Source organism: Tamandua tetradactyla, chromosome 9 (assembly GCF_023851605.1).
Source record: "Tamandua tetradactyla isolate mTamTet1 chromosome 9, mTamTet1.pri, whole genome shotgun sequence".
NCBI lineage: Eukaryota > Metazoa > Chordata > Mammalia > Pilosa > Myrmecophagidae > Tamandua > Tamandua tetradactyla.
Window position 1 is genome coordinate 19785949 of NC_135335.1, and position 26735 is coordinate 19812683.

Below are 26735 nucleotides of genomic sequence, written 5' to 3' on the forward strand. Positions count from 1 at the left end.
GCTTTAGTTTGGACATTTCCATGACCTTAGAACTGTAAACCATCAACTTATTAAATTCCCCTTTTAAAAAGCCATTCCATTCCTGGTATATTACATTCCAGCAGCTAGTAAACTAGCACAGGTAGTGAGAACAAAACAAATTTATACCTTACTTAATTATTGGTATAATACCATGGATTCAGAAACATTTTTAATTAATCAGAACAGTATCCATATTCATTTGAAAAATAGTACATATATGAATGAAATGTTTTCTATTCAGTCTAAAAACAATATTTTGTGCTAATCTAGATCCCTTTCAATAACTCTAAGACCTCCCATGATCTGAAGTTCATGGGATGAAAACAAGTGTCTAAGCTAATCAAATATTTTCTACTCACAGTTTTCCAAATAAAAAAAGATTGCACTTACTAATTAATGATCACTTTTTAATCCCCCTCCCTGAAATTGTACCTAGTACATTTTGATTAAGTCTTTGGATATCCCCCAAACCATTATCATGCAAATTATTACTCTTCATTATATGTGTAGATATTACCGGATTAACTCTTGAGAGTTATTGTATTTCTAAATACTTATTGGTAAGTTTGTAGCATACTTCTTCTACTCCCTCCCCTCCTTCCTATCATAAACAGCCAAGATGCTGCCTAAAGTTGCTCTGAGTATAGAGGTTAAATTTCCTTAGACAAGATTCCAAAAACAAAATGGCCAAAATTTTATTAAACAATAATAATGCCTATCATTTACTGAATGCCTACTGTGTCAAGTACTGTACTAGATGCCTTACTTCAGCTCAGTTCTTCACAATTATTCTTCTGAAGTACTATTACCACTATTTTAAAAACTAGGAAACCAAGGACCTGCAAAGTTAAACCATAAAGTAATACAACTATCAAAGGTCAGAATTTATAATCAAGTTTTCATGACTGACATTTATATTCTTAACAGCTATGCTCCACTCATTGACTCATTTTCAAAGACCATTAATTAATCAGTTTGCTTTGCCAATTTAGATTCCCCCCAGCAACATATACCTTTTTCAACACACTATTAAATTTTAGTGTTGGAAAATGTTGGCCAATTTGACTAATTCGATAAATAAAAAAAGTGGGGAGTAACTCACTATCATTTGCATTTGCATTTATTTTGTTACTGGGATGAGTAAACATTTTTCCATATATTTATTAGTTCTATAACCTTTCATGATTAATCTATTTAAGTCTTCTGACCCCATATATGCATGAGGTTTTCACATAATGAACACACTAACCATTTCATATTTGCTGCAAACATTTTTGCCGTCTCATTTTGGCCGTGTAGTCTGTTTCTCTTTTCCTTTTTGATCTAATCTATCATTTAAAAGTTTGTAAGCTTGCTCCCCAAAATTTAATTTTGCACTTGTTTTTTACTTTTTTTGATGTAACTTTTTTAATCTAATAAATGTAGTGTATGGTATGAGGGGGGAAAAGTCTACAAAGATTTTTCTCCTGATTGCTAACTCCACTATCCCAACACTATTTATTGACTTTTCTTCCCTCATTGATTTGTGATGCTTTAGCATAGTTTTATGCCCAATGTGACCTATTATTTTGTGCTAGTCCATTTAACATTTTCTCTTTTTTAAGGCAGTTTTATTGAGATGTATTCCCACCACATAATCCACCCAAGGTATACAATCAATGGCTTACAGCATTACACAGCTGTGCATTCATCACCACAATCAATTCTAGAATATTTTCATTACTCAAAAACTATAAAATATTCCATGCCTTCCATTCAACATTTCGAATTACAGTTGATCTACTCATCACCCCTGTGCTGGTTTGATTATCTCCACAGAGATGTGGCTCACACAATTGTGGGTATTAACCTTTGATTAGAGAGGGATGTGACTCCACCATTCCAGGTAGATATTGATTAGTTTACTGTAATCCTTTAAAAGAGGAAACATTTTGGAAAAAGCTTCAGAGCCTCAAGAACCCACACAGCCAGAGATCTTTGGAGATGAAGAAGGAAAACGCCCCCTGGGGGAGCTTCATGAAACAAGAAGCCTGGAGAAAAAGCTAGCAGACATTGCCATGTACCTTTCCAGCTAGAGAGAAACCCTTAATATGGTTGGCCTTCTTGAACCAAGGTATCTTTCCCTGGATGACTTAGATTGGACATTTCTATAGCCTTGCTTTAATTTAGACATTTTCATTGCCTTAGAACATACAAGCTGACAACTTAATAAATTCCTTTTTTTTTTTTTAAAGCCATTCTGTTTCTGGTATATCACATTCTGGCAGCTTGCAAATTGGTGATGGTACCTGTTTGTCTGTTTGGGCAAGTGCTGGCATGTCTGTTGCTATGAGGATATTTCATAAAATTAAATCATGATTACATCAGCTGCACCCACAGCTGATTCCATTTGTAATCAGCCGTGGGAAATGTCTTCTGCAATGAGTGATGCTTAATCTAATAATTGGAAGCCTTTTAAGGAGGATTCAGAAGAGACAGGCTCTCTTCCTGCTTCAGCCGGCAAGCCTCTCCTGTGGAGTTCATCCAGACCCTCTATTGGAATTGTCAGCTTCACAGGCTGCCCTACAGATTTTGGACTCTACGTTCCCACAGTTACATGATGTTCAGGTCAGGTTGCAAGTTCTTGAATAGAGGGAACTATAGGAAACTAAAGAATAAAGTCACCTTTGAGAGGGCATGGGGGATCACTAAATGTTAAATGTTCAGAGTTAGCCAAAAAGGATTTCTAATTACCAAGAGAAATTTTTCTCCCAATTTTGAGGCAGAAAAAGTATGGGAAAGATAGCAACCGCTGTCTTAGCAGTGCAGGGGCCAAAGTACAAATGATAGTAGCCACAGCAGAAAGAACTGGAACAAAGCAGACAAGTTGCTTGAGAGTTAAAACACGCAAATGGCAAACTAGGCTGGGGTTCATTATAGTAACTCAAGCCTCAATAGTCTCTAAGAGAATGTGGCATGGGATAGAAGAATTATGTTTCTAGTATTAACAAAATAGACACTCCTTCTCAAGGGAAAGGAATTGCTTCCAGGATAGAGTTCTATTCTTTTCTCAACCCTACTTAACTACCCCTTCATTGTAATAGCTTGCCTGCATGCAAACCCTTTGAGGCATTTTTGATATGTAGTGCAACTTGTAAGTGTAGAAAGAGACACTCTCCCAGTGATCTAACCTTTCTATATAATAGTGTGGTGCTGTATAAAAATGTTCGTAACTTTTGACCCAGCAATTCCTCTTCTATGGAAATAATCCAGAAGACAAAGATTAGCCACAAAGATGTTTATTACAGTATATATAATACTATACATAGGTATTACACCTAAATATCCAACAACTGAGCAAAAGTTAAATAAATAGTATGTATTGATTTGATTAAATATCATGCAGCCATGAAAAAAATATATATATGATTTTGAAGAACTGGGAAATGTTATAAAACAATGTTAGGCAAGAAAAGCAGGTGACAAAAACGTATATATTATATGAGCTCTATTACGTCACTTAAAAAAATAGAAAAATACTAGACAGAAGGATGCCAAATGTTAATAGTGTTTATTTCTGGATGTCAGGATTCAGGATTATAATTGACTTATTCTCTTCTTTAAAAAAAACTGTTAGTTATTACACTTTTTTAAAATTTATAGACAGTTAAAAAGGATCAATAGAAAGAAAGTTACCCAACATGACCTTCTCTACTCTGTCATCAGTTTTGAACCTCAAGGAAGTACTGGGCCTGCTCAAATGTAGACTTAACTCCACAAGCCTTTTTACTGTATCCCTCTACCCTACTTACAAGGCCCTCTAATTGTGGTCCACTGGCTAACCCACAGGTGCAATAAGCCTGAAATGAGGCAAACATGTAGAAACATAGGACATCTTGCTTTGGTGGAACTCTGCACCTCTATAACAAGGGAGAATTCCAGTCTGGGTAGGGAAAAGGTGAATACAGAAATAATTGATGAGAGATGGATAGAAGGATGGTTTGCCCTCCAAAGGAAGGAGTATGAGTTGGCTCTCTGAATTCAGAGATGTGCCTGGAAATGAAAAAAAGACCTAGTCCTACTATCAGTCACAAGGGGCTTCTCTTCAGACCTAGAGGAAAGTAATTGTTCTCTTTGGATGAAGACCAGGACTCCAGAGTTTGAACCCCTTTAAACAAAATTAAGCTACTGGGAGTGGCGGATGTAATAAACTATGAAGATAAGCTGAGTCTCTAGAGAAGAATTTCTCAAACTTTAGTGTACTTAGGAATCACCAGAGAGGTTAAATTGCTGATTCCAAGCCTCCACCCTATCAAAATTCTGATTTACTATGCCTGGGATAGTGCCAAGAATACTGCTTTTCTGTCAAACAACCTACCTCACCAGTCTTCCTAATGCACTAAGCTTTAAAAATTTTGATACTCTAAAATTAAAGGAAAAATACTGTGTGTACATTTTTCTGGAGAAGGCCCAAACTATCATCAGATTCTCAGGATTCTTTGAGAATAATTCAAGAAGACTAAGAATTGTCCTAAGAAACACAAAAGTTTAGAACCAAGGAGGCTTCATTCAAGCATCAAGTCAAAAAGGCAAGAGCTAGGTTAAAACACACACACACAAAGCCAAAGTTTCAGAAACTGGGCAGAACCTGAACAAGTGGAAAGTGAAAGCAATAGGGATGGAGACACCCAAGGACATAACTAAACAAAATTCACCTATAAGTTTGGAATGTTGATAGCTTACTTTCATTAGCCACAGGCAAATTGGTGCACAGGTGTATGTCAGTGTAATTAAAAGGCACAGGACTCAGGAACACAGTAGCTCCAGGAAAGAGTATTAGGTCAGTGAATTTTCCTAATCAGACAGATTCCAAAGTTGTGGGTGAAAGGAAAGAAAGGGTAAATGTTGGGATTTTATAGTCTGGAGTTCAAGCTGCTATAAGAAGATAGTTACAGGCAAGTATATGTAGTGGTGTGCATCTGAAACAGCAGCAGTTGAGACATGAGCGGGACCAATGGAAATGGTCACTGTGAGCCATTCCCTACCTTGGGGCAATATTAGCCATGGGAATAGGGCAACCAGACTAGAGACTGGTCAAAGACTGAAATTTCAGCAAGAAGGATATGATTTCTCCTGGTGTTCTGCTATGAGTGGAATAGGAGAGGAGGAAGCTGGGTTCCAGCCCATACTCTGATAGGGGTTCAGAGAGATTTAGTTGCTAAGAGGAGCGAGCATTTTTCCACACCCTATTTTTTGTCCTAGTTTACTAGGCTTGTGGCCTGGTAAACAACTATTACAACTATTATCATAAAAGGTTTACTTCCTAGACCAAACTTGCATTAACTAAACAAATTTCTCATTTGTTGGCAATATAATAGTAGGTTCCTAGCTGATTCCCTATCTTTGATTTCTCTGCACTAAATGCAAATGAGTTCTGAAAAGCTGATCTTTAAAATATTTAACTGTTTCCTCATTGATTAGAGAAATTTTGTAAGCCTCAGAACCTTTTTTTTTAATGAAAATAACCTAGAAGCCCAATTTAAAAACAGATGCAAAACTAATACCTCGCTACAGGTGACTATATTTGGAAAGTGGGTTAAAAACACCACCCTGAAATGCCTAAATGCCCCATAAACTCTGTATCAATTAAAGTCTTATGAGATTTAAAAAAAAAAAAGATGCAAAGCTGCTCTAAAATGTGTAAGTGACCTGGTGTCCATTTGTTTAGTTCTTTCCCCTACCCATATGATTGCTTCATAAGCACCACCAAAGAATCCTAAGTCTCCGTGATGATTAGCAACACCTTTACCTGTATATGGTAAGAAAAAAATTTCACAATTCAACAACACTACTCCCTTCCCAGCTCCATTTCCTGCAGCTCACTATGTGCCCACTGTGCCTCAACATTGAGTTAGTAGTTTCCAAATTCATTTATTATTATTATTATTATTATTATTGTTTTTTACTTTTCATTATGGGAATGTCAGAATATATAAAACCAAGCAAAACAGAGTAATGAATCTTCACATACGAGCATCAATGATTATCAACTCATGGCCAATGTTTTTTCACGTATAGCCCTATCCACTCCTTCCCATACGATTTAGAAGCAAATTCCCTCAACATAACATTCCACCTGTTATGAGTACACTGCTCCAGCTGACAGGGAATTCATTACAATTCACAATACCACTGTCACACCTAAAAAAAAAAAAAATGATCCCCTAGTAACATCAAATAATCAGCGTTCAAATTTCCAATTGTCTCATAAAATGTCATGTGGTTAAGTCAGGATCCAAAAAATAGCCATGCATTGAGTAGCAGCCTTTGGCCCCAGCATCTGTATAAGAAATTACTGGGCAAATACTTGCAGGATAAATGAAATTGAGTCAAAGCTTTACTTTTAGAAAAGACAGTACCTCTTAAGTGATTCTATACAGAATGTAGGTTACAAAGCAATTGGCAATGAGGTAATCTTCACTACAGAATAGAAGTCGCCAGAATTCAAGACATTCTACAGGAAGTCAATGTGGTGTCAGAGATGTTACCAAGTCAGCTATCAACTTTCTGCAATCAGATATTAGCCAAGACAAGACAGGAAAGCTCAGGATCTGACTTCTCAAAAGTTTGGAGAAGACTTGGCAAGAATCCGTTAAGCCAGGATCCTTCCAAGGAATTTCATCAGAAACAAGGTGGAAGCAGGATGCAGTGCTCAAACAACTGGCTAGGGTCCAAAATCTAAGTCATCTACATACTACTTACTGTCTCTGCATTCATGTTGTCCTGTACCAGGACCCTTAGGGTAAGGATGGCAGGCAAAGCAAGCCTATCATCAACTGAAATCTGGGTACGTGTTCTGAGGGGCACAGAGCAGTGGGAAGCTATTTCCAAATCCTTTGGTGATATGGAGTGAGATGGTTGATAGGCTGAACCCCAGGTAGAAAGCAGGACAGAGCAGCCATACTTTCTGCTCATCCAAACTACAGAGGTTCCATATTGGGAGAAAAGCCTCTTGAGGAAAAGTACTGTTTAGTTCCATGTAAATCATAAAAATGTGGCAGAGAAGCACGAAGATATCTGGATCTAAGTAAAATTATAGCAGACTTACAATGGTAAACTAGACAATCATGAGGAAAATCAGAGTGCAGTAAAGAGGAAAAATACTCATAACCTAATTTTATGGGATGAAAACAAAGTGCAGAATATGTATTTCATGCGCAGAAATGTTCCATTTGAAATAAGTATGTATTGCACAAGCACATAAAGGTATCTGGAAGGATATGCAACTTTAACATTATCCCTGGGAAATGAGATCAAAGGGAGCAGTGGAGGAATTTTAGTTGTATGGGTTTTTTTTTTTGGTTTTTTTTTTGCATGGGCAGTAACCTGGAATAGAACCCGGGTCTCCAGCATGGCAGGTGAAAACTTTGCCTACTGAGCTACCGTGGCCCGCCCTATAATTTGCTTTTTTAATTTCCATAATCTATGTTACTCTGATCTTTGCAAAAAAACCAGCTATATAGGCTTTCATAACTTGAGTCAAAATTTTAGAAAACGGTGTGTGTTTGTGTGTTTGTGTAACAGGGTAGAGTTGAGGGTGTGTGCTCAGTGTCCACACTTCTTGCTGGAGGTGGAGTCTGGCTGGTGACCGGCTTTGCCAGCAGAAGACACCCATTATCGTTTCTATCCATCTATGTGACTGTATTCATCTATCTAGTACCTTCAATGCTCTGTGCTTGGTGGTTTTAAATTTCTCATAGATGGAGAGTTGCTCTAGGTCAATTCCTCATCCTGCACTGGTCCTATTTGACTCCTGAAAACAAGGGTTGATGTGACAATACGTCTATTGGAATAAGGGTGAGCCACAAGGTATGGGATAGGAAAGAGTTCTCAGGTCAGTTTTGCCAGTCTGTCAGGATTCCTATCCTGAGTGAACTGGCGAGCTCTGCTGTGCAGGTAGGACTTGCTGACAGGGGAACCTTGCATAAAACATCTTCCTTCTATCAGTCATAGGGTGAAAAGGCTTTGCTCTATCAGCTATGCTCACCACTTTTAGAGGGGACAGACTTCTGAGAAGGGAGACAGTTTTGTTGACATTTAGCAGGCTACTAGGTAGTACTTATCTAGAGACCTACTGGAGGAGAAAAGAGACCTAGTGGAGGAGAATAGGAAAGCACTGAAAAAGAGGGAATCAAAGGACAAGCGAGAGAGAAGTAGGGACCATAGGATAAGACTGGACAATCAGGCAGACCCTATAGTATGAAGAATCTGAGCTACTGCCCATTTCGTCCAATTGATAGGGTGGTCTTTCAGGACACTGAACCTTAAATTTATGCCAGAAGAAGAGGGAGTTAAAAGGAAGATTGAATACATGCTCTCTAGGGTTCTAAATACCAGACCAAAACTCAAAACACTGTAGAACTGGAAGGAAAACAAACATGTAATCCAAAAATGAAGCATATCAAAGCAAATCTTATTCTGTTGCTAGTTATTTCTCTTTACACTGGGAAAACGTGCCAAGTTAAAAAAAAAAAAAAGCCACTCCTAACCCAATTTCCTAGTTTCATTTCTGTGCATACTCAGCAATGTATACAAAAATTATTTTTTATATTTTATTCAGCATCTTAGTTGTTCGTACTGAAAGGATTTTTCAGAGTATTTAATTTGTCATACTACCAAAAAGCTGAATTAGTTCCAACTATATACGTTGCACCCTTCTCCAACCCCAATCCAGACAGAGTGCGTTGAAAAAGGCCCAGTGTCCAAAGTTTACAAAAGAACAATGTCAATGCTACCTTCGAGGCAGATAAAAACATGAATGATGGTAGTGAAGAAAAGGATACGTGCCTGGTACAATATCACTGCAGAAACCCCACTTCTAAATTTCTTTTCCTCATGCCTTAGAGCATTCAGATTATTTGTCCATTAGCACTAGAGGTATCTGGGGAAAGATGGCACCACAGTAACTCCTTCTGTGTCCATTACAAAAGTGAAAGAATCTCTCCTATTCAACAATGAAGACCCAAGATATAAATGGAGGTAGCATTTTTACTCAAAGCAAGTTCCTTTGAGTAAACCACATGCTTGTATTAATGCTTATGGCACTTATAGTAACAGGTGTAAAGCTCTTCACTTAATCTATTTGTGGATAGCTGGCCCTGGTCATTTCATACTGCATAAAAGAGAAAAAAAGAAAAGTCAGGATATAATGATAGAAAAATAAGATTATCTTCATTGATGCTTGTCCTACCTCACTTCCTCCAGTTTTTTCTCCAAGTTTGCCCCTAAATTCTGGATCAGCTGAAAAATTAGTGCCTAAAGTGACACAAGGAATAGATAAGTCAAGAGGTTATATGAGAAATAAATTTGTTCCTGGAGATAGCTGTTTCTTTTGTGTGTGTGTTTTGTGATAAGCTGTCTCTCTGGAGTGATTTAGTTTCCAGATCAGCCTCCCGACTATAGCCAATGAGGCCACAGAGTTAGTCTTGCTGTTAAGGTACCCTTCATAGCCAGAGTGGACACTTCAGTCAAAGTCAGCATCTTCAACAGGTCCTCTGTGCCGAGAGGCCCCATATCAAGAACTGGCTCCACCCTCAGCAGCCTGGACAGTGCCTCTGTGTTATGATTTACAGATAAATTTCTCCGACTTACAAACCAGCCCATCACAATTACCTCAAATTCGACTATAAGCAATTCATTGCTTTGAGTTAAACATTGTTTTCTCCCTTTGACTATGACTATCATACCACATCATATCTACACCCACAATGAAACTAGCTTTATTGCCAGTAGATTGAGAGCCAGTTGTTCCAGGTTCTAATTTGAGCCATTATCTTAAACAAGTCACTAGGCCAGTGTCTCAAGGTGGTTGGTGGGCAGCATGCATCAGAATAAACTTGGTGACTTATCAAGATTTCAAATTTCTGAGTTCCACCTACTAGATCATCTTCTGGAAATGGAACATGGAAATCTGCATTTTTAACCAGCTTCACAGGTAATTCTTGTGTACTCACTCAGACCTATAAGTCTAGGTCTAGGTGTCTGTAGCCCTTCCATGCAAATACCAGAACGAACCTTTACCATCTCACACCTCAAATATAAAAATTGACAAAATGGAAAAGAACAATGTAGAAAACCTGGTTCTTAGTTCTTCCTGGGTGAGATGTTTCCAGTTTGCAGCAAAGTGTATTAGTTTAGCCAGAAAGAACAAGCGGCCCAGTGAGGTCACAGCTTTTTGAGCACTATCAGAAAGCATGTCCCAGCAAGATTCACCATAGCCATCTATGTTACAAACACGTTCACAAAAATAAAGCCTCATGGAGGCATTAGAGCAGATAAACCTCACCTAAAACCACTTTCAGAAAAACTCAGGATCAGGGAGCCCAATAGGCAAACCTTGGCAAAGTACACAGGATTCCTAAAGTTGGTGTAAGAGCTTTCGATAAGCTCCAAAACCATCACTAACTTAGTGTAAAAAAACATACAGATCATTCCTTTTTAAGATCCCATTTTAGAAAACGCACAGAGGAAATGTTTTTAAAAGATCACAGATCTTAGAGTCTTAGGGTTCTCCAAGGATAGCATTTTGAGACGGGATCCATTTCATTCTCTACTCTAAACCTAACACCTGTAACAATGCCTGGCATATAGAAGGTGCTCAGTAATATTTACTGAATGAAATGAAAAAATGGATTAATCTAGGAAGAGGGAAGACTAGGGATTGTGTCTCGCTTAAAACCAGTGGACAATGAATAAAGACAATTCACCAGTAGCCAGGTTTCTCTTTATATGTAAAAATCACCTCAGATGAAACTACCAAACCCTTTCTTGGAAAGCCAAATGTACTACTTTTAGCTCTGTGCTTGATCCCCCTAGCCTAACACTGCAATTGTTAGACACAGATCAAGATTTAAACAGTAACAGCTTAAGTTTCCTGGTCTTTCTCTAGCCCAAGAATTTCATTCCCAAATCCTAGTTCAACAAAACAAGACATGACCATCATCAGGAGCAACTATATGATTTTAATCTAAAGATATGGGCGTACAGAAAACATTTAACAAGTCATCTCATTTTTAAATTATGTAGAAGGAAATACAGGCCCCAGAAAAATAAAAAACGTTTCTTTCCATAGGTCTTATTCTGTGACCTCTGTAGTAAAGACAATCCCTGGTAATCCAACAAATATCTGCTACCCACCAATGTCATTTGGTAGGGAACCACGGAAGATTATCAGGCTATCCCTCATCTTCTTTCTGAAGGATTGTGTATAGCCTGAGGAGCAACCTCATGGGCCAGTGCTTACACACAGGGGCCCTTTATTTAAGAACGACACTTGAGATTATTAGCTTCTAATCTTCTACTAATAAATGTAAAATTTGAGTGCACTCTGTATTGCAATGGTCTTTATTTAATGTTAGTTGTGTCAAATGTTGCAAAAGAATCCCAGTAACTAAGGAAATGATAATTCTCTGTAATTCAGTTCCCCATCTCTAAGATAGCAATTATGCTCCCCACATAAATATGGCTTCAGCCACACTGAACTTTTGAGAATCTTTATGGAAAAAAAAAATGTTCTACATATAATTAAAGACAATGTTGCTTGATTGGATAAGAGCTAGGATTAAGCTCAAACTAAATCCATCCTGGTACAACCCCTTTCTGGTTGTGCTGGAGAATAACTGGTACATAAGGAAATAATCAAGATGAAAAGGAAGAGAAGAGATATAGCTTAAAGTGAAGAAATGACACAGACCCCCCAAATACACACTTTAAAAAACTTTATTTATATAAAAAACTCATTTGTTTTTAAAAGCATTAACAAGAGAAAAAGAAAAAGAGAAAAGATATGGGGCAGAAGATATGCCCCTTAGTAGTGTTCGGTGGGATGGTGGGATTTTTGGTTTCTGGAATTGAATGTTTAGTGTTTTTTTTTTTAATAAACAAAACAAAGCACAACAGAAAAACAGTTAAAGGTCCCCAAAAGCCCATGGCTGTTCTATTACCCACACCCCACCGAGAAAAAAGCACCAAGAAAAGAGTAGAGGAGGACAAGAGAAAACAGCGGAGCCAGATCTGGATGGGGGCTATTTCCCCTGTGCAGTGTGCTCTTAGGGTCACAGAGAGCAAAATGCTCCTTTTTGCCAGAGGTGACGAGAGTGAAGAGAAATGGGAGGAGGTAAAGTATTGTAATCCATAAAGGAAAGGGGAGAAGGGTGTGTGCACTTTTCTCCTACCCCATAGCCTCAATATATAAGGGAAGAAGGAGAAGAGAATAAAGATTTCCAGTTGCATTGAACAGAGCTTTTAGATTAAGGGGGAAGAATAAAAGGTAAATAAAGAAAAGGCTTAAAAAAAAAAAATTAACCCACATAGTGGCTGGTTCCTGTAGCCCAACCTGCTAATATATGCTGAGGGAGGGGCAGGGCAGTGGGAAGATGGGAGGAGGGGGGAGTGATGACTTCCCTATAACCCCTTCAGGAATAATGGTAAATTCTGGCAACTAAGGATTAAGAGTCCCCCATCACTCACTCCTTCCATCAATCTCATATAAATATTCATCAGAGCAGGATTATTACAAAATTCCAACCATACACTTTTGAGCAAAAGCTTGCTTTGGCTGAAATTTGGAGGTGATACCGATACCCAATAGAGATTTTGAGGTTCTCTAGGTCGCCCCATCTTTCTGTGAAGTAGGGCCACTACTGAGTGGGTAGAAAAGCAACAAAATACAAGTTGCAAAATCATCAGAAATGAGACTGCAGAGGCAAAGAAAGGCACATGAAAGGGAGGAAGGAAATGCACCCCAAGCCAAAGGCACAAAGAAGAGGCAAAGCCAGGGGCAATCCCCACCTTATAAGGTTAAAGGGGGCGGGAGTTATGTACATTGAGTCCTTTAGTTGGCCAACCAACCCCAAGGAAGAGGCAGGGGCGGAAAGAAGTCTATAAAGGTAGAAAAAGGAGAAATAGGACAGGGGAAGCCAGCTCTGAAGCTTCCTTTCAGTTTCAGACTAACCACTTTGTGTACATTCCTACTAGCTCCTCCTGGAGGTGCCTCTTCTCCCCAAAAGACATCTTTCTGCTCTTTTCAGGCAAAAAGTCTTCCTTGACACATTCTCCTCTTTCTCAGCTTCTTGCAAATGGCCAGGCCAGGCCAGGCCAGCAGGTACACCACAGGACGGAAGAAGAAGGTTTAGTACAGCCTCAGTAAGGGGCAAAAGCAATAGCCCAGCGGTGGCAAGAGGCTTGGAGAAGAGATGGAGTCTGTAGGTCCTTGATGATCCCTGCCTCAGAGATGAGGGGAGCAAGTTTTCTTAATATCAGTTCTAGAAGACTTTCACACTTACTCAAGGGCCTTTGCCAGATGGAATGTGCCAATGTTGCTGGCTTTCTGTGTTTAAAAAAACAGCTGTTAGGAATAAGGGAAGAGGATCAAGCTTCCCTTTCTCCAAAAAAAAAACCCAGAAAGTCCCTTCCCCACCAGGAAAAAAATCTTGATTAAGAATCATCAGTTTATCAGGCTGCTGGACAGTGCTTATACAGCATGTAACTTCCAATTCTTCCCAAGGCTTCCAGTGAAGTTCCCATTCTTTCCCTCCCTCCACAAGACCAAGAATTTCAGGGAGAGCTGGCATTAAAAAAAGCTAATCTGCAGCAGTTTCTCAAAATAGGAGAAATTGAGACATCCTATGCAAGTAACTGAATCAGGTTCATTGGGAGAACGAGGGGACTGGAGTGGCAGGGAAGTGGGCAATTAAACTTCACTGGAAAAAATTAGGAGTTGACGGAAAGAAAGCAGCCACTTAGGGCTATAAGGGCAGGAGGCAGCCTGGCAGTTGGCACAATAGTCCAGCGAAGAAAAGGAAAAATCATCAGTCCATTTCACCACCAAAAAATAAAAGTACATATATTATAAGCCCAGATGGAGCGGAGAGAGTGGTGCTAAATCTTCTGCTGTAGAAAAAAAAAAAAAAAAGGATGTTAAAAGGGTTGGGAATAAGAAGAACCAAAAAAGACAACTTAGCAAAACTACAGGAAGGAAAGTAGGACATAATAGAGAATCAGATCACCAACTGCATGTCCCAGCCTCTAAGAGGTAATAATCATAGAAGCAGAAACCCCAAGCCCCACATGGCTGAGGCTAGTGTCCCTGGCCTGATTATATCAGCATGATTGGCAAACTGCTGGTACACAGGGACCTCTTTCCTTAAGGACAATTTTGGGGGTGGCTGGAGGACATACCATGGTGAGGTTAAGACATTTGTTCCCCCTCATCATCCAAAACCAACACATTCAACTCTTCCTCCAGAGATTCCTGCCCCTCGTCCTGCTGTAAATATATGCAATTTGTTAGTATGAGTGAAAAGAAACAGGAACCTCAGACTGTGTGCCAGACTTAGGGTAAATTCCAAAATTTGTAAACTCGTACAAAATTAAGATGACATTAAGAGTAGGACAAGATGTTTAGGAAAAGGCAGGAAGAGGAAAATGTATGAGAAGAGATCAGTTAACATTAGTTATATTAGTAACAAATTGATAGCCTTTCACCCCTATCATGACCACCACAGAAAAATGGCCCAACAAATTCCTATGAGTCAAAACCCCTACTCTTTCCTAAAAACTTCTACCAGAAAACGATATTGTCTTTCCCCATGCACTCTTTTTCTCCTATTTCATAAAGCATGCAGACATCAAAACAGAACTTGCCCTAGCAGGGTAACACTATATAAAGAGAATTTACCAGCAACGGTGTTCCCTTCAATGGCTCCATATCCCCCAGATCCCCAGATCGATCCAGTGTTCTCTTATGGTCCCCTCTCTCATTCAGTGTGGAATAGTTGTTATCTAGATTGAAAAAATACAGCAAAACGATATTCCCTTCTAGTGTACAACACATATCAAGCAGGTATATACATATCTGTGAATTATGCATCACTGGTGGCAACTGGGCTTTGTCAAAAGCTCCTGAAAAGCATTAAGGTCTGGTGATGCATTAAGATCCCTGACTTATAAAGAACTAGAATCTAATTGGGAAGATAATATACATGAAATACTCAGAGTATGGCATATGATAAAGGTAAACTGAAGATCTCTGTCTATAAAGGGACTGGAATTAAGAGAAGAGAAAGTAAAGTGAACTGCTATAGCTAAGAAGGACCTGATGAAGAAGACAAGACTTGAGTTGAGCCTTTGGGGATGAAGAAAATTTAGAAAAGCAAATGGGAAAAACATTCCAGTAGGAGATATTTAGATGAGCAAAATTTTTAAAAGTACAGAGTGAAGAGACTGAATGGCAAGTAGGACAGTTGAGCTCAAACAGTACATGGAGAAAAAGACAAGAGACGGAGCTTGAGATCAGACTGTGTATCACAACGTAGGGATACAAACTTGATTGTGCAGGAATGGGGGAAAACATTGTGGACAAAGTAGATGGATCAAGTTCTCCTAAGTTCTCTCTTATTCTTCCAAGAAATGATCAGTCAAAGCTCTTCCAACATGGTAAATGGTGAAGGTATGAGAAGAGAAGTTAAAAACTACAGACTTAGTTCTCATCACTTCAATGAAAAATTACTCCTTATCCTTAGGCACAAATTAATTACCTACCTAATGATTTTGTGTTTGATCCCATAGTGCCCATCTGAATTTCTTCTCGATCAGGTTTCTTATCTACATGGAGAAGAATGTTATCCAGGTCAGAAATGAACTCTCCAAAATCTACATTAATTATAAAAATTGCTTTCTGGTCTATCTTCCCACTCTCCCATCCTCTATTCCTTCATTCAAATTTACTGAGCACCCACTGCATTCCAGGCAGTAATCTCTGCTCTAAGTTTATAACAAAGGCCTCATTGGAGTTAATAGGATATCTTTTCATAGACTCCTAACACAAGAAACCATTCAATCTAAGTCAGTAGTTCACAAATTATTTGGTTTGAGGACCTCTTTACAACCTTTAAAATAATGAGGACCCAAAGAGGTTTCATGGATATGGGTTATATATATAAACATTTATCATACTGAAAAATTTTTAATATTTCACTTAAACTTATTAACACAGATAATATTTTAATAAGAATAGCAGTTTTATTTTTTTGCACATCACTTTTAAGTTTGGCTTAACAAAAGACACCTACATTCTCATATCTGCTTCTGCATTCAATCTGCTCTCATGTTATTTTGTTCAAAATATATAAAGAAGACATGGCTTCACACAGATATGTAATTGGAAAAAAAGAAGGTTAATAGTATTTTCAGATATTGTAGAAATTCTTCTTTGACAGTATACCAACAATCAACAAGTAGTAGTTTTTCAAATGTTAGCCACAATGTGGAATCCAAAACATTATTAAATTTCTTTGTATGCTATTAAATTAAAATTCTGTAGTCTATCTTGTACTTTGAAAGAATCATTTACTAATGAATGATTTTGACACATGATATATTTAGTCACTTAGAAAATACTGGTTGATAGAGCTCTGTAGCTCTTTCTGATGTTAACATTTCATTATACAACATAAAAAAGTCATATTAATATTACCACCGATTTTAACAACAGTCTTTAAGTACTGGAAAGTTGTCAGTCTCATGGTAATAGATACAAGTTTTCCAGAAGCACAATTTTTACTTGAAAGCTCAAATTTTATCACGAGCAAGAAATACAGTTGGTTATTTTCCTTAAATCGAGAGACTCACTGTATTAATTTTTGAGAAAATATCCCAATACCAAAGTTTGAATAACCATGGTTTGTCTGTTAGTCTCATTTTCAAGTAAGAATGGCGTTCCATATAAAAGTTGCTAGTCTCAAACTAGCAACTCAAGAAAGCCACAAGTGCTTTTCCTCAAGACAACTTTATTCGTTGGTATAAAGCAGAAAGAAGTGGTTTATGAGTACTTCTTATTTCATCAGCACAGAAGGTAAAAAAGATGTGTGCTCAAGGATAGTAGTAGTTTCATTCTTAAGTAAAATTGGCTTTTTTTTTTTTTTACTGTATGAGTACACAGTGTGGAGGAATGCAATGCCTAGTTCAGGGTCATTGTCTTGATTTATGCTAAGCACCAGCACTGCTTGCGTGGCACAAGTACACAAGGTCTGAAGATCCTCAGACCACACTTTGAGAACTGCTAATCTAGGCAAAAGCCAATTTGTCATTCAGATAGTAAGGGCTATGAAATACACTTAAGTGAAAAAGAAAGCATGTTACAAAACAAAATATGATTCTTCTTTTGGGGAAAAACTGTTGCAGAAGTGTCTAAATACTATAACTAAAACTAACAGTGGTTATCTCCAGGTAACAGAAATAAGTGAGTTTATGTTACTTTCCTGTTTATCTGTATTTTCTTATTTTTCAACAGTAAAGTATTTTTACCAAGTATTACTGGGTAAAATGCTGAAATTAAAAACAGAAAACAGGGTTCACTTTCCAGTCATTTTAAGTCCAAAAAGCAAAGAATAGGGGATCAGATGCAGGTTAATTTTCTATTTTGTTTTATTTTCTAAATGCTTAGGTCTACCAGCTTCTGTGTTACAAATCCTGGGGCAGAGTAATATTCCCCTCCTCCAAAGACTAGCTAACCCAGAAATATATAACCTATTTCTCAGTCAGTAAGCCCAGTACTGAGTGGTTAAAAGGAGAAGAGGTACCCTGGGATACCACACCTGATTTCTGATTCCGGTCAATGAGGGGAAGAGTGCTATCATCATATGAATGACTGCTCTGGCTTCGAGAAGCATTGTTTAGATTCACCTGCAGGCAAATATAAAATGTAATAATGTCACAGAATACTGAACTCACTCACATCTTATTTCCTAATGGGCCCAGACCTCTAGGTCCCACTCTCAATTTCAACTCTTACTAAAAGGCAACTTACAAGCGTTAAATAAATACCCTATATAGAAAAACAAGCTAGAAATACTATGGCTTCTTTTGTGTTCCTGACCTGGAGATAGCAAAGGTACCAAACATTCAGATTACCAGAAGGAGATATAATTTCAGGGATGGCAAACTCCTTCTTAAGGACCTCTCCGTTTCTACCCCCAGCAATTATAATATGCTATACAGAGCTGCTTCAACAGCAAACGAATTATTTTTGGAGGAGTAAGCCAAATGATCTGTTTACTACTGAGACTTGGGTCAGAAGTAGACTTGGTGTGATAATGAAATAGAATAAACTGAAAAAGACAGAAGTATTATTCTAGGACCAAAGAAAAGAAAAAAAGAAAGGGTGGAAGTCTCAGAGTCCAAAGTTATTCTACCTGAAAGTCTGATTTCTTCCATCCTTCTTTTTCTAGCGGCTTCCGCAGTTCCTTATACCCCCAGATTGTCTGTAATACAAGTGCTGCTGCTCGAACCTCTTTTTCAGAGCGGTTCCTTTAGAGAGAAGTAACACCATATGGAATTTAAATAAGACCAGAGAAGAAGCTCAGTACCTACATCATAGCTCAGTACCATTATAATGTCACATAAGAGTGTAAATGCCAAAATGGGAAAAATCAGGTTTCGCCAAATTCTATATTCTGTCCCAAAGAACAGCACAAAAAAATGTTTGCTGAACAATCTGGTTAACAGTTTATAGATCAACATATGAGAGAAAATAGGGCCAATTTGTCTTAACACTTAAGGAAACATAAGGAAAGAAATATTTTGGGAAGCAAGAGGGGAAAGCTCTTTCCCAGCAAACCCCCTCTTACACACAAATTTTTCCAGCTATCATTTCAAATGGTAAGCTCACCCTGATTTGTTGATCAACACCAGTTTCTCAATACCCTGTGTCTCCCGAAGCTTCTTGGCAGCCTCCAAGTTCTCAGCAATAACCTCATTGATGGTATTCAAAATAGAGACCACAGTGTCCTCAGAGAAATTTCGGGAAGAGCTCTGTTGTCCTCCTGGTAGATTCTTTACCAAGTTAGGAATGGCATGTTTACCTATATCAGGAAATCAAAAGGAACAGGTACAGAGAGAACAAGCAGAGTCAGGTCATGAGGAGCTTTAAACTAGAATATTTATCTGCACTCATCATATAAAAGTACAGGTACTCCTGCATATGAATCAATCATTTCTCCTATAGGAGTAATCATGTCAAAAGGGACAAACAGAAATAGCCATAGATTTAGACTCCTTCCTATTCCTTTATTTCTTGTCTTCTTCATTCACACTGAAACAAAGTAAATATTGCTCTGTGATGGTTTGTATCTGTATGCACCCCCAGAAAAATATGTTCTTAAGCTTAATCAATTCCTGTCGGTACAAACCCATTGTAAACAGACTTTCTGATGAGATTACTTCAGTGAAGGTGTGGCCCACCTCAGTCAGGATGGGCCTGAGTCCTATTATTGGAGTCTTTTATAAGCAGACAAACTCAGACAGAAAGACACAAGAAGTAAGAAGATGAAGAGAATGGAGAGGCCAGCAGAGGCCCATGTACATTGCCATGTAATAGAGCAGCCAAGGACCAAGGAGCAAGGAGCAAGGATGGCGGGCAGCCAGCCCCAGAATGCCAGGCTTCAGGAAGAAAGCATCACCCCTCTCCAAAACAATGAGCTAATAAATTTCTAGTATTTATCTAAGCCAACACCGTATGTTATTGCTTGAGCAGACAAGGAAACTAAAATATGCTCCACAGTCCTTTCAGGTATTCTAATGAAAATAATACATTGAATATTATAACAGTTCAATAGAATAGTCATTAAAAATTTTAAAAAACAAAAACTGTTCTTTGCCACTTACTAGCTATGCTAACTCTGAGCAAGTTACTAAACTTCCTGGTTCCTGACCCTCAGTTTCCCTATCTGTTTAAAAAAAAGAAAAACACCTTTATAGCTTTTATAAGTGGGAAAGATTAAATGAAAACAGAGACTGCTTAACAGTGCCTAGTAACAAACTAAGTGCTCAATAAATAATAGCTTTTATTACATCTTTGAAGAGTCATCATTTCTGGTCTTTCTAAGAACCCATTAAACTGTAACCCTTTCTAATCCTCAGCTTCATAAACTATGAAGGGTTAGGATCCTTTCCCTCAGCCATTGCAATAAAAGAATTATTAAATGCCTACTGTTTAAGACACTGAACACACAATAATGGTTAGGCTTCAACTCCTTACCAATTAATTCTTTGTTGCGAGCATCCACAGCCAGATTTCTCAGTGCTCCAGATGCAGCTTTCACGACCCGCTCATGTTCATTGGTCAGAAGGTCAGCTATAGCAGAAAGCGCCTTCTCTTGACGCAGAGCAGAGCGGATATATCGACCATACTAGAATAGCATGTGGAAAGAGGTGAAACAGATTAGAAATAGCAAACTACTTACTCCCACCTTCAAATTCATTTTCTAAAAGGCACTCACCGTCCAACGCCCAGCACACAAGTTCTGGATAGCTCCAGCTGAGGCTTCTAGGATGGCAGGAGTCTTGCTCTCCTTGAGGAGTGAGATGTATATCCGAACTACTTCGGGCTGAAATAAGAGCTCATAGCCTATACAACAAAGGGCAAAAAGGCAGAGAAAATGTTCATCAATTCCCACAAACCAGGCTCTGACCAGCTGAAGTCCATACGTAATACTCTGGATTGATGTTCCTACATAATTCATTAGGCTGCCTAAACTCTCCCACCCACTCACCAGAAAACTCAAGAAGCCTGATTCCATTTCTTTTTTTTTTTAACATGGGCAGGCACCAGGAATCGAACCCGGGTCCTCTGGCATGGCAGGCAAGCACTCTTATTTGCTGAGCCACCGTGGCCCGCCCTGATTCCATTTCTTAAGAAACTAATCCATGACAACAGAATAGATAATCAATTCATTATATGCAACTAATCTCTCTCCTTCCTCTTTGCGTCTTCCCTTTCAGCTTACTTTGGCCTTGGTTCTATCATAGGCACTCAGAACATTCATTTAGCTCATTGGTAGCGCTCAGAGTTCAAGATTCCTCATCTCAAACAAATTATTTCCAATTTATACCCAGTCATTCTCCTCACCTTTACTATGATTAAATAGGAAAAACAAAAGGGTCCTAGATTTAATTTTTTTTTATATCCATGGAGAGCTGTGAATTTTAGACTTAAAGATCCAAACTGTGATCAAAATAATTCCTATAGCAGGTAAGGTTTAAGTTCCAAGAACTGCAGTGGCTACTGCAGTGGCCCAGCATGCAGGACTGAGGGCACCTAAGTTCCTGGTCCAGACTTCAGTACTTTATCCTACCTCCTCAAGTAATGTGAACAACTGCCTTAACAAGCAGTCATTAGTAAGTTACAGCTAGAGTGTTATAGAGTTTTCTAACACTTTCACCATAATTTCAAATCCACAAATTGTAGAAAACAGTGAACATATTACATAAAATCTGTTTTTTAACTACCAAATACTAATCTGTGGCCTATGTTTATAACACTCTGGAGACTAAGAAAAAACTTACCTCGAGCAGGACTCGTTCTTTTAGGGAAATCCACTGCATCATTTGCTGGATCTTCTGTGGGTTTTTTCCCTTTGAAAATTAAAAAAAGGGGGGGAGGGTGAAACAAAGTTTAAGAAAAGAAAAACTCCAACTTGGCACATTTTTCAGTCATCTCTTGATTCAGAGATGCATCAAGAGGGGCAAGGAAAAATCAGGGTCCCCAACTTGTCCTCACTGTGAAGAAACAAGGACAGAGTATAGGCAGCAGATAAGATGTAAGATATGGATAACCACTGTTGATAACATGGACTGCTGCCCCAAAATAGCATGCCCTGAGCCATTAGCTCAGAAAAGATAAACTTGTTTCAGTGGTCTCTTCTACTACTGAATTTTCCTCCATGCATGCATAGAAAGGGTTAGGTAAGGAAACACTAACGAAGCTAAACTCAAAACATGCAAATTAGAAGTAGACAAGCGCCTTTAAAGATTTCACTCACCTCTGGAGAACCACTCATCTTCCAGCGCATCACCCAAGGTGGAAAGCAGAAAAGAGAACGGAGGAAGAAAAATGCAGGAGAAAATGTCAGCAGGATCACAGGAACAAGCAGAAAAGCACAAAGAGGAGAGGAGAAGAAAAATACAGGAAACATAAAGGAGGAATGGGGGAGAAGTCCCCCGATTAGTTAATTTCATGCCCTTTTCTGCCTCAATCATTGATACAACCACCACCACTACCGCCGCCGCCACCGCCACATCTTAAGAACACAACACAGAAAGCAGCAGAACAAATAGGCATCCTTAACCAGGCAGACTCCTATATGGCTCAACAAATATTTTGCCCCTAAAGCTAGGTGATCCTTCCTTTCCCCACGTCACATTAAAGAACAAGGAACAAGGGACCAGACTCACCTTTACCCTTCTTGGCCCCAAAGCAACTGGCTGCATGTGGCCCAGCATTGTTGGCAACATTGGGAGGTGCCTCTTGGTAACGCTCTGCCTGTGGGATCTCCCGATGAACTTGATATGATAAGTTCCGAAGGAGGCAAACACAGTTCTCCACAAGCTTGAGAATGCAAAATAAAAGGCTTATTAAGAGAAGAGAATGCCTATAATGATTTCCCAGCAAGTAAGTTTTCCATGATTTAGGTTTAAAAATTGATTCTCACAAGCATACCCTAATCCATTATCTCTCATAATGACTCTTTTCTTATTTTATTTAAGAAAACAAACAATACACTTAGAACCACCAAAAATGGATATCTTAGATAGCTTAACCATAGGCACATTTAAATAAAGTATCCATATAATCATTGTAAAGCCTGTGTTTGCACAGTAAGTTTCATAAACCAATTTAAAATTAAGGCAACATGGAAAAAAATCTACAGATTCAGATAGCAAAGTTCTTAAATTCTAAGTATTAAACACTAACTTAGAATACCATTTGATCAGCTGTCAAAACCGTAAATGTCCTCAAAATATCAAGTAGAAAGTTTCTACAAATATCTGCATTGCTATAGTAATGACCTATGTTACTAAATATTTTCCTGATTTCAGGAAAATAGGAAGATACAAATATTTTTACAATTAACATATGAAAATCTTAACCACCTAAAACGGATATCTTAGTTAGCTTATCCACAGACATATTTAAAAAAAAATCTAAGTAATCATCTCATGATGGCTCTTGGGTACCCCAAAGCTACTCAAAATCCTTGTAGTCTCAGGGTAATGGAAGGCCCAACTATGGAAGGACCTTCTGCTGCCAGACAGTGTGTGACCCAAAACTTGGGTCATCCTGACTTTTCCCTATAAGAAAAATGTACAATCTTGAAAGCAGGGCTAAGTCGCTTTAAAATAATTATATGGGTGAAGTAAAGTTTAAAGAAAACTTTTTTCTTCTAAGTCCACCCCTACTTTAGAGAGTAGGGACAGGTATAGATATCTAACATCATCTGAAAGGCCGAGGTGATAGTTTTGCACTTCGGTTACCACATGATGGTTGTGAATGGAATTCACTCAGTTACTAACTTACCTTGCTGTCTGAATCCTTCTGCCCAATCTCAGCCTGAACAATGAAAATGAGGGCATCAACTAAACCATCACATTCCCGAAGTTTCCTGCGAGCTTCACTCCTCTCTGAGCTGACATTCCTGAGGGGGAAAAGATACATCAAGATGACTCTAATCCAGAAATTCTCCATCAGTATTCCTCAACACTCACAAACTTCCTTGATATTTTTTCTATTCTCTGTAGTAAATATTGAGTACCTATATTATAAGCAAGGCACTGGAGACAAAAGAAAGTTAAGTAAGACAAGTCTCTGCCTTCAGGACATCAATAACCCTTTGTATGCATATGGGTGGGGGTGGGGTGGGGCAGAATATAAAAGTTTACCAAAAGAAATAATTCAAGGCAGAATAGGTACTTCTTATATAGAAGCACAAATAAGGAATGAGGCAGAACATATATAGGTATTCCAAAGAGGGAAATGATACACTGTATCATTTGTAAGGGATAAGAAGAAGAAATCAGGAAAACTTTCATATGAAGTAAACACACTTGAATTTAGCCTCAAAAGATAAATAAGGAGAGAAGGACACTACAGATAGGAGGAACAGAGCTCTCTCTCTCTCTCTCTCACACACACACACCAATACCCCCTAACTCATTTATTACAAATATAGATAATTGAGGGCAGGGCCAAATGAGAGCAGGGACACAGATACACACAAACCCAGAACTAGAGAAGTGCCTTACACATGATAAGTATAGAACAAATGCTTACCACATTAAATGGACAAAGTCAGAGATGCATAGAAGTTGAGGGAGAATGTATGCAGAACAGTAGGCAAATCAACAACACAAGAATATACACATGAGGGACAGATTGGAGTCATGGTATGCATTGAAGATAAGGATGGAGGCTGAATAACAAGACAAGCTAAAACATTTAAGCTTAGAAGAAAAGTAAAATTATCACTCCTCAAAAATTCAATCTTCAAACTCTCTAAGTCCCTACTGTTACCTAAGGCAGCCAGCTGTGTTGGTGAGCACTGACTCCCACTCAATATGGCGTGGCTTACAATCTTCATTAGGCTCCCGCTCCCAGCCAGAATGAGGAATGATCACTTCATCTGTCAAGGCATGTAGTGCATGGTCCACAATCTCCATTTTGATTGAGTCATGGGACGAGAGATTCCACAGGGTTCCTGGCAGAGACAACTGGTCAGATAGCTCTCCAAGCACCAAAGATGATATGTTTTAAGCATCCCATAGAGAATCCCTATTACATCTTTTCTCACCCTTCCCCAATTACCAAATACCCTGTAGTGATATTAAGCTTTAGTTTGTGACTCACTGTAAGAAATATACTCTGCATATGGCTCAATCTAAACATACATAAAAAGTTTCATAGAGCAATACTTACTATAATCAATGGTTTCTGACATATCTTTACCAGGGTTTCTTCACCTCAGCACCACTGATATTTTAGGCCAGATAACTTCCTGTTACAGGTAGTTGTCTTGTCCATTTTGGGATGTTTAGCATCATCCCTAGCCTTTACTTATTAGATGCCAGTAGCACTGCCCTTAGTTACATCCAAAAATGTCTCCAGATACTGCAAATGCTCCCTCAGGAGCAAATATCACTATTCTATTTCTTCTTCTTTCTCGCTCTTAGAATGCAACAGTGATTGACAAAATTATTTTCAATACACAGTAATGGATCAATTTGAAAAACCACTCTTCTCAAGTAAAGTGAGTCACAACAGTCAAATATTTAAAAGAAATTACACGAATATAGACAAATGGCAATGGCTACTCAGCTTCAATGTTTGGGAGATAACTCATATAGCAGTAGTTAGTCAGAGATAACAGATGGTATTGGGGATTACTGCAAAGAAGAGAATAGGTTTTACCAGCTAACACCAATTACTGACTTATAGAAAGATAGATACATTATTACCAGCTCTTCTGTATTTTAAATAAAACCCATGGATCTAGAATTTTAAGTGAAATCTGAATTTCAAGCATTAGCAACCAATTCTAAAAAATTTTAAAAACCTTGTGTGACAAAAAAATCAGAAGGAAAGATATACGATAAAGACTAAGATGATATAATCTAAGAATGCCTAGAGTGTATAATAGTGACTAAATGTACAAATTTTAAAATGTTTTGCATGAGGAAGAACAAAGGAATGTCAATAATGCAGGGTGTTGAAAATAGATCGCAATTAATATTCTAAAACTTTAACTTACATGTGAGGCTAAAGCAAAAAATGTTTATTTGGTACAAAATCTATATTTTGACTAGTGCATTTCCTAATACAACTTATGTGGACAGCTTAATTGAATACCATAATACCTGGAATCCTGAGTAGGGCATGAGATTTTATAGGTTTGCCCAGAGTGATGTCCTGATAAATCCCAGAGTGATTTAAACAGTGAACAAAAAAGTATTTGCAAAGTCCCCTTGGGAAAATGGTGAGAAAGGGGAAAATTCAACTTTCCCAAGTGGAAAATTCTTGATATTCTCACAAGCTGTGGGGACAACCAAAGCAATAGGCTGAGCCCCCTATCTTGGGGTTTGTTCATAAGAAACTTAATCCTGCAAAGGATAGGCTAAGCCTACTTAAAATTAGGCCTAAGAGTCACCCCCAAGAGAACCTCTTCTGTTGCTCAGATGTGGCCTCTCTCTCTCTCAGACAACACAACAAGCAAACTCACTGTCCTTCCCCTCTCTACGTGGGACATGACTCCCAGGGGTGTGGACCTTCCTGGCAACATGGGGCAGAAATCCTAGAAGGAGCTGGGACTCAACATCGAGGGTCTGAGAAAACCTTCTCAACTGAAAGGGGGAAGAGAGAAATGAGACAAAATAAAATATCAATGGCTGAGAGATTCCAGAGTTGAGAGGTTACCCTGGAAGTTATTCTTATGCATTAAATAGATATCACCTATTCAGTTAAGGTGTAATGGAGAGGCTGGAGGGAACTGCCTGAAAATGTAGAGCTGTGCTATAGTAGCCATGTTTCTTGAAGATGACTGTATAATGATACAGCTTTTGCAATGTGACTGTGTGGTTGTAAAAACTTTGTGTCTGAAGCTCCTTTTATCTACCTTATCAACAGATGAGCAGAACATATGGATTAAAATTAAATAAATAATGGGGGGAGCAAATGTTAAAATAAATTTAGTAGATTGAAATGCTAATGATCAATGAATGAAAGGGAGGGGTAAGGGGTATGGTATGTATGAATTTTTTTGTTTTCTTTTCTTTTTTTTCTGAATTGATGCAAATGTTCTGAGAAATGACCATGATGATGAATATACAACTATGTGATGATTTTGTGA

General features: G+C 38.3%; 1 protein-coding gene across 13 annotated transcripts in view; it reads right to left on the reverse strand.

The window, feature by feature from the left end:
• Window positions 1-11001: 11001 nt before the first annotated feature.
• Window positions 11002-26735, reverse strand: part of CTNND1 (catenin delta 1) — a 51047-nt gene continuing 35313 nt past the window's right edge. For 9 of the 13 annotated variants that reach the window (XM_077116194.1, XM_077116201.1, XM_077116203.1 and 6 more), the window contains 14 exons: window positions 24407-24590; window positions 23414-23531; window positions 22291-22444; window positions 21879-21896; window positions 21403-21471; window positions 20337-20464; window positions 20096-20246; window positions 18728-18920; window positions 18252-18366; window positions 17655-17742; window positions 15601-15663; window positions 14738-14841; window positions 14239-14326; window positions 11002-13950 (listed from right to left, as the gene is read on the reverse strand). In XM_077116194.1, the coding sequence (XP_076972309.1) occupies window positions 14249-14326; window positions 14738-14841; window positions 15601-15663; window positions 17655-17742; window positions 18252-18366; window positions 18728-18920; window positions 20096-20246; window positions 20337-20464; window positions 21403-21471; window positions 21879-21896; window positions 22291-22444; window positions 23414-23531; window positions 24407-24590 (1463 nt within the window). In that variant the 3' untranslated portion in view covers window positions 11002-13950; window positions 14239-14248. The remainder of the gene's footprint in view (window positions 13951-14238; window positions 14327-14737; window positions 14842-15600; window positions 15664-17654; window positions 17743-18251; window positions 18367-18727; window positions 18921-20095; window positions 20247-20336; window positions 20465-21402; window positions 21472-21878; window positions 21897-22290; window positions 22445-23413; window positions 23532-24406; window positions 24591-26735) is intronic. The other 4 variants (XM_077116195.1, XM_077116197.1, XM_077116200.1 and 1 more) reach the window with 4 other exon arrangements.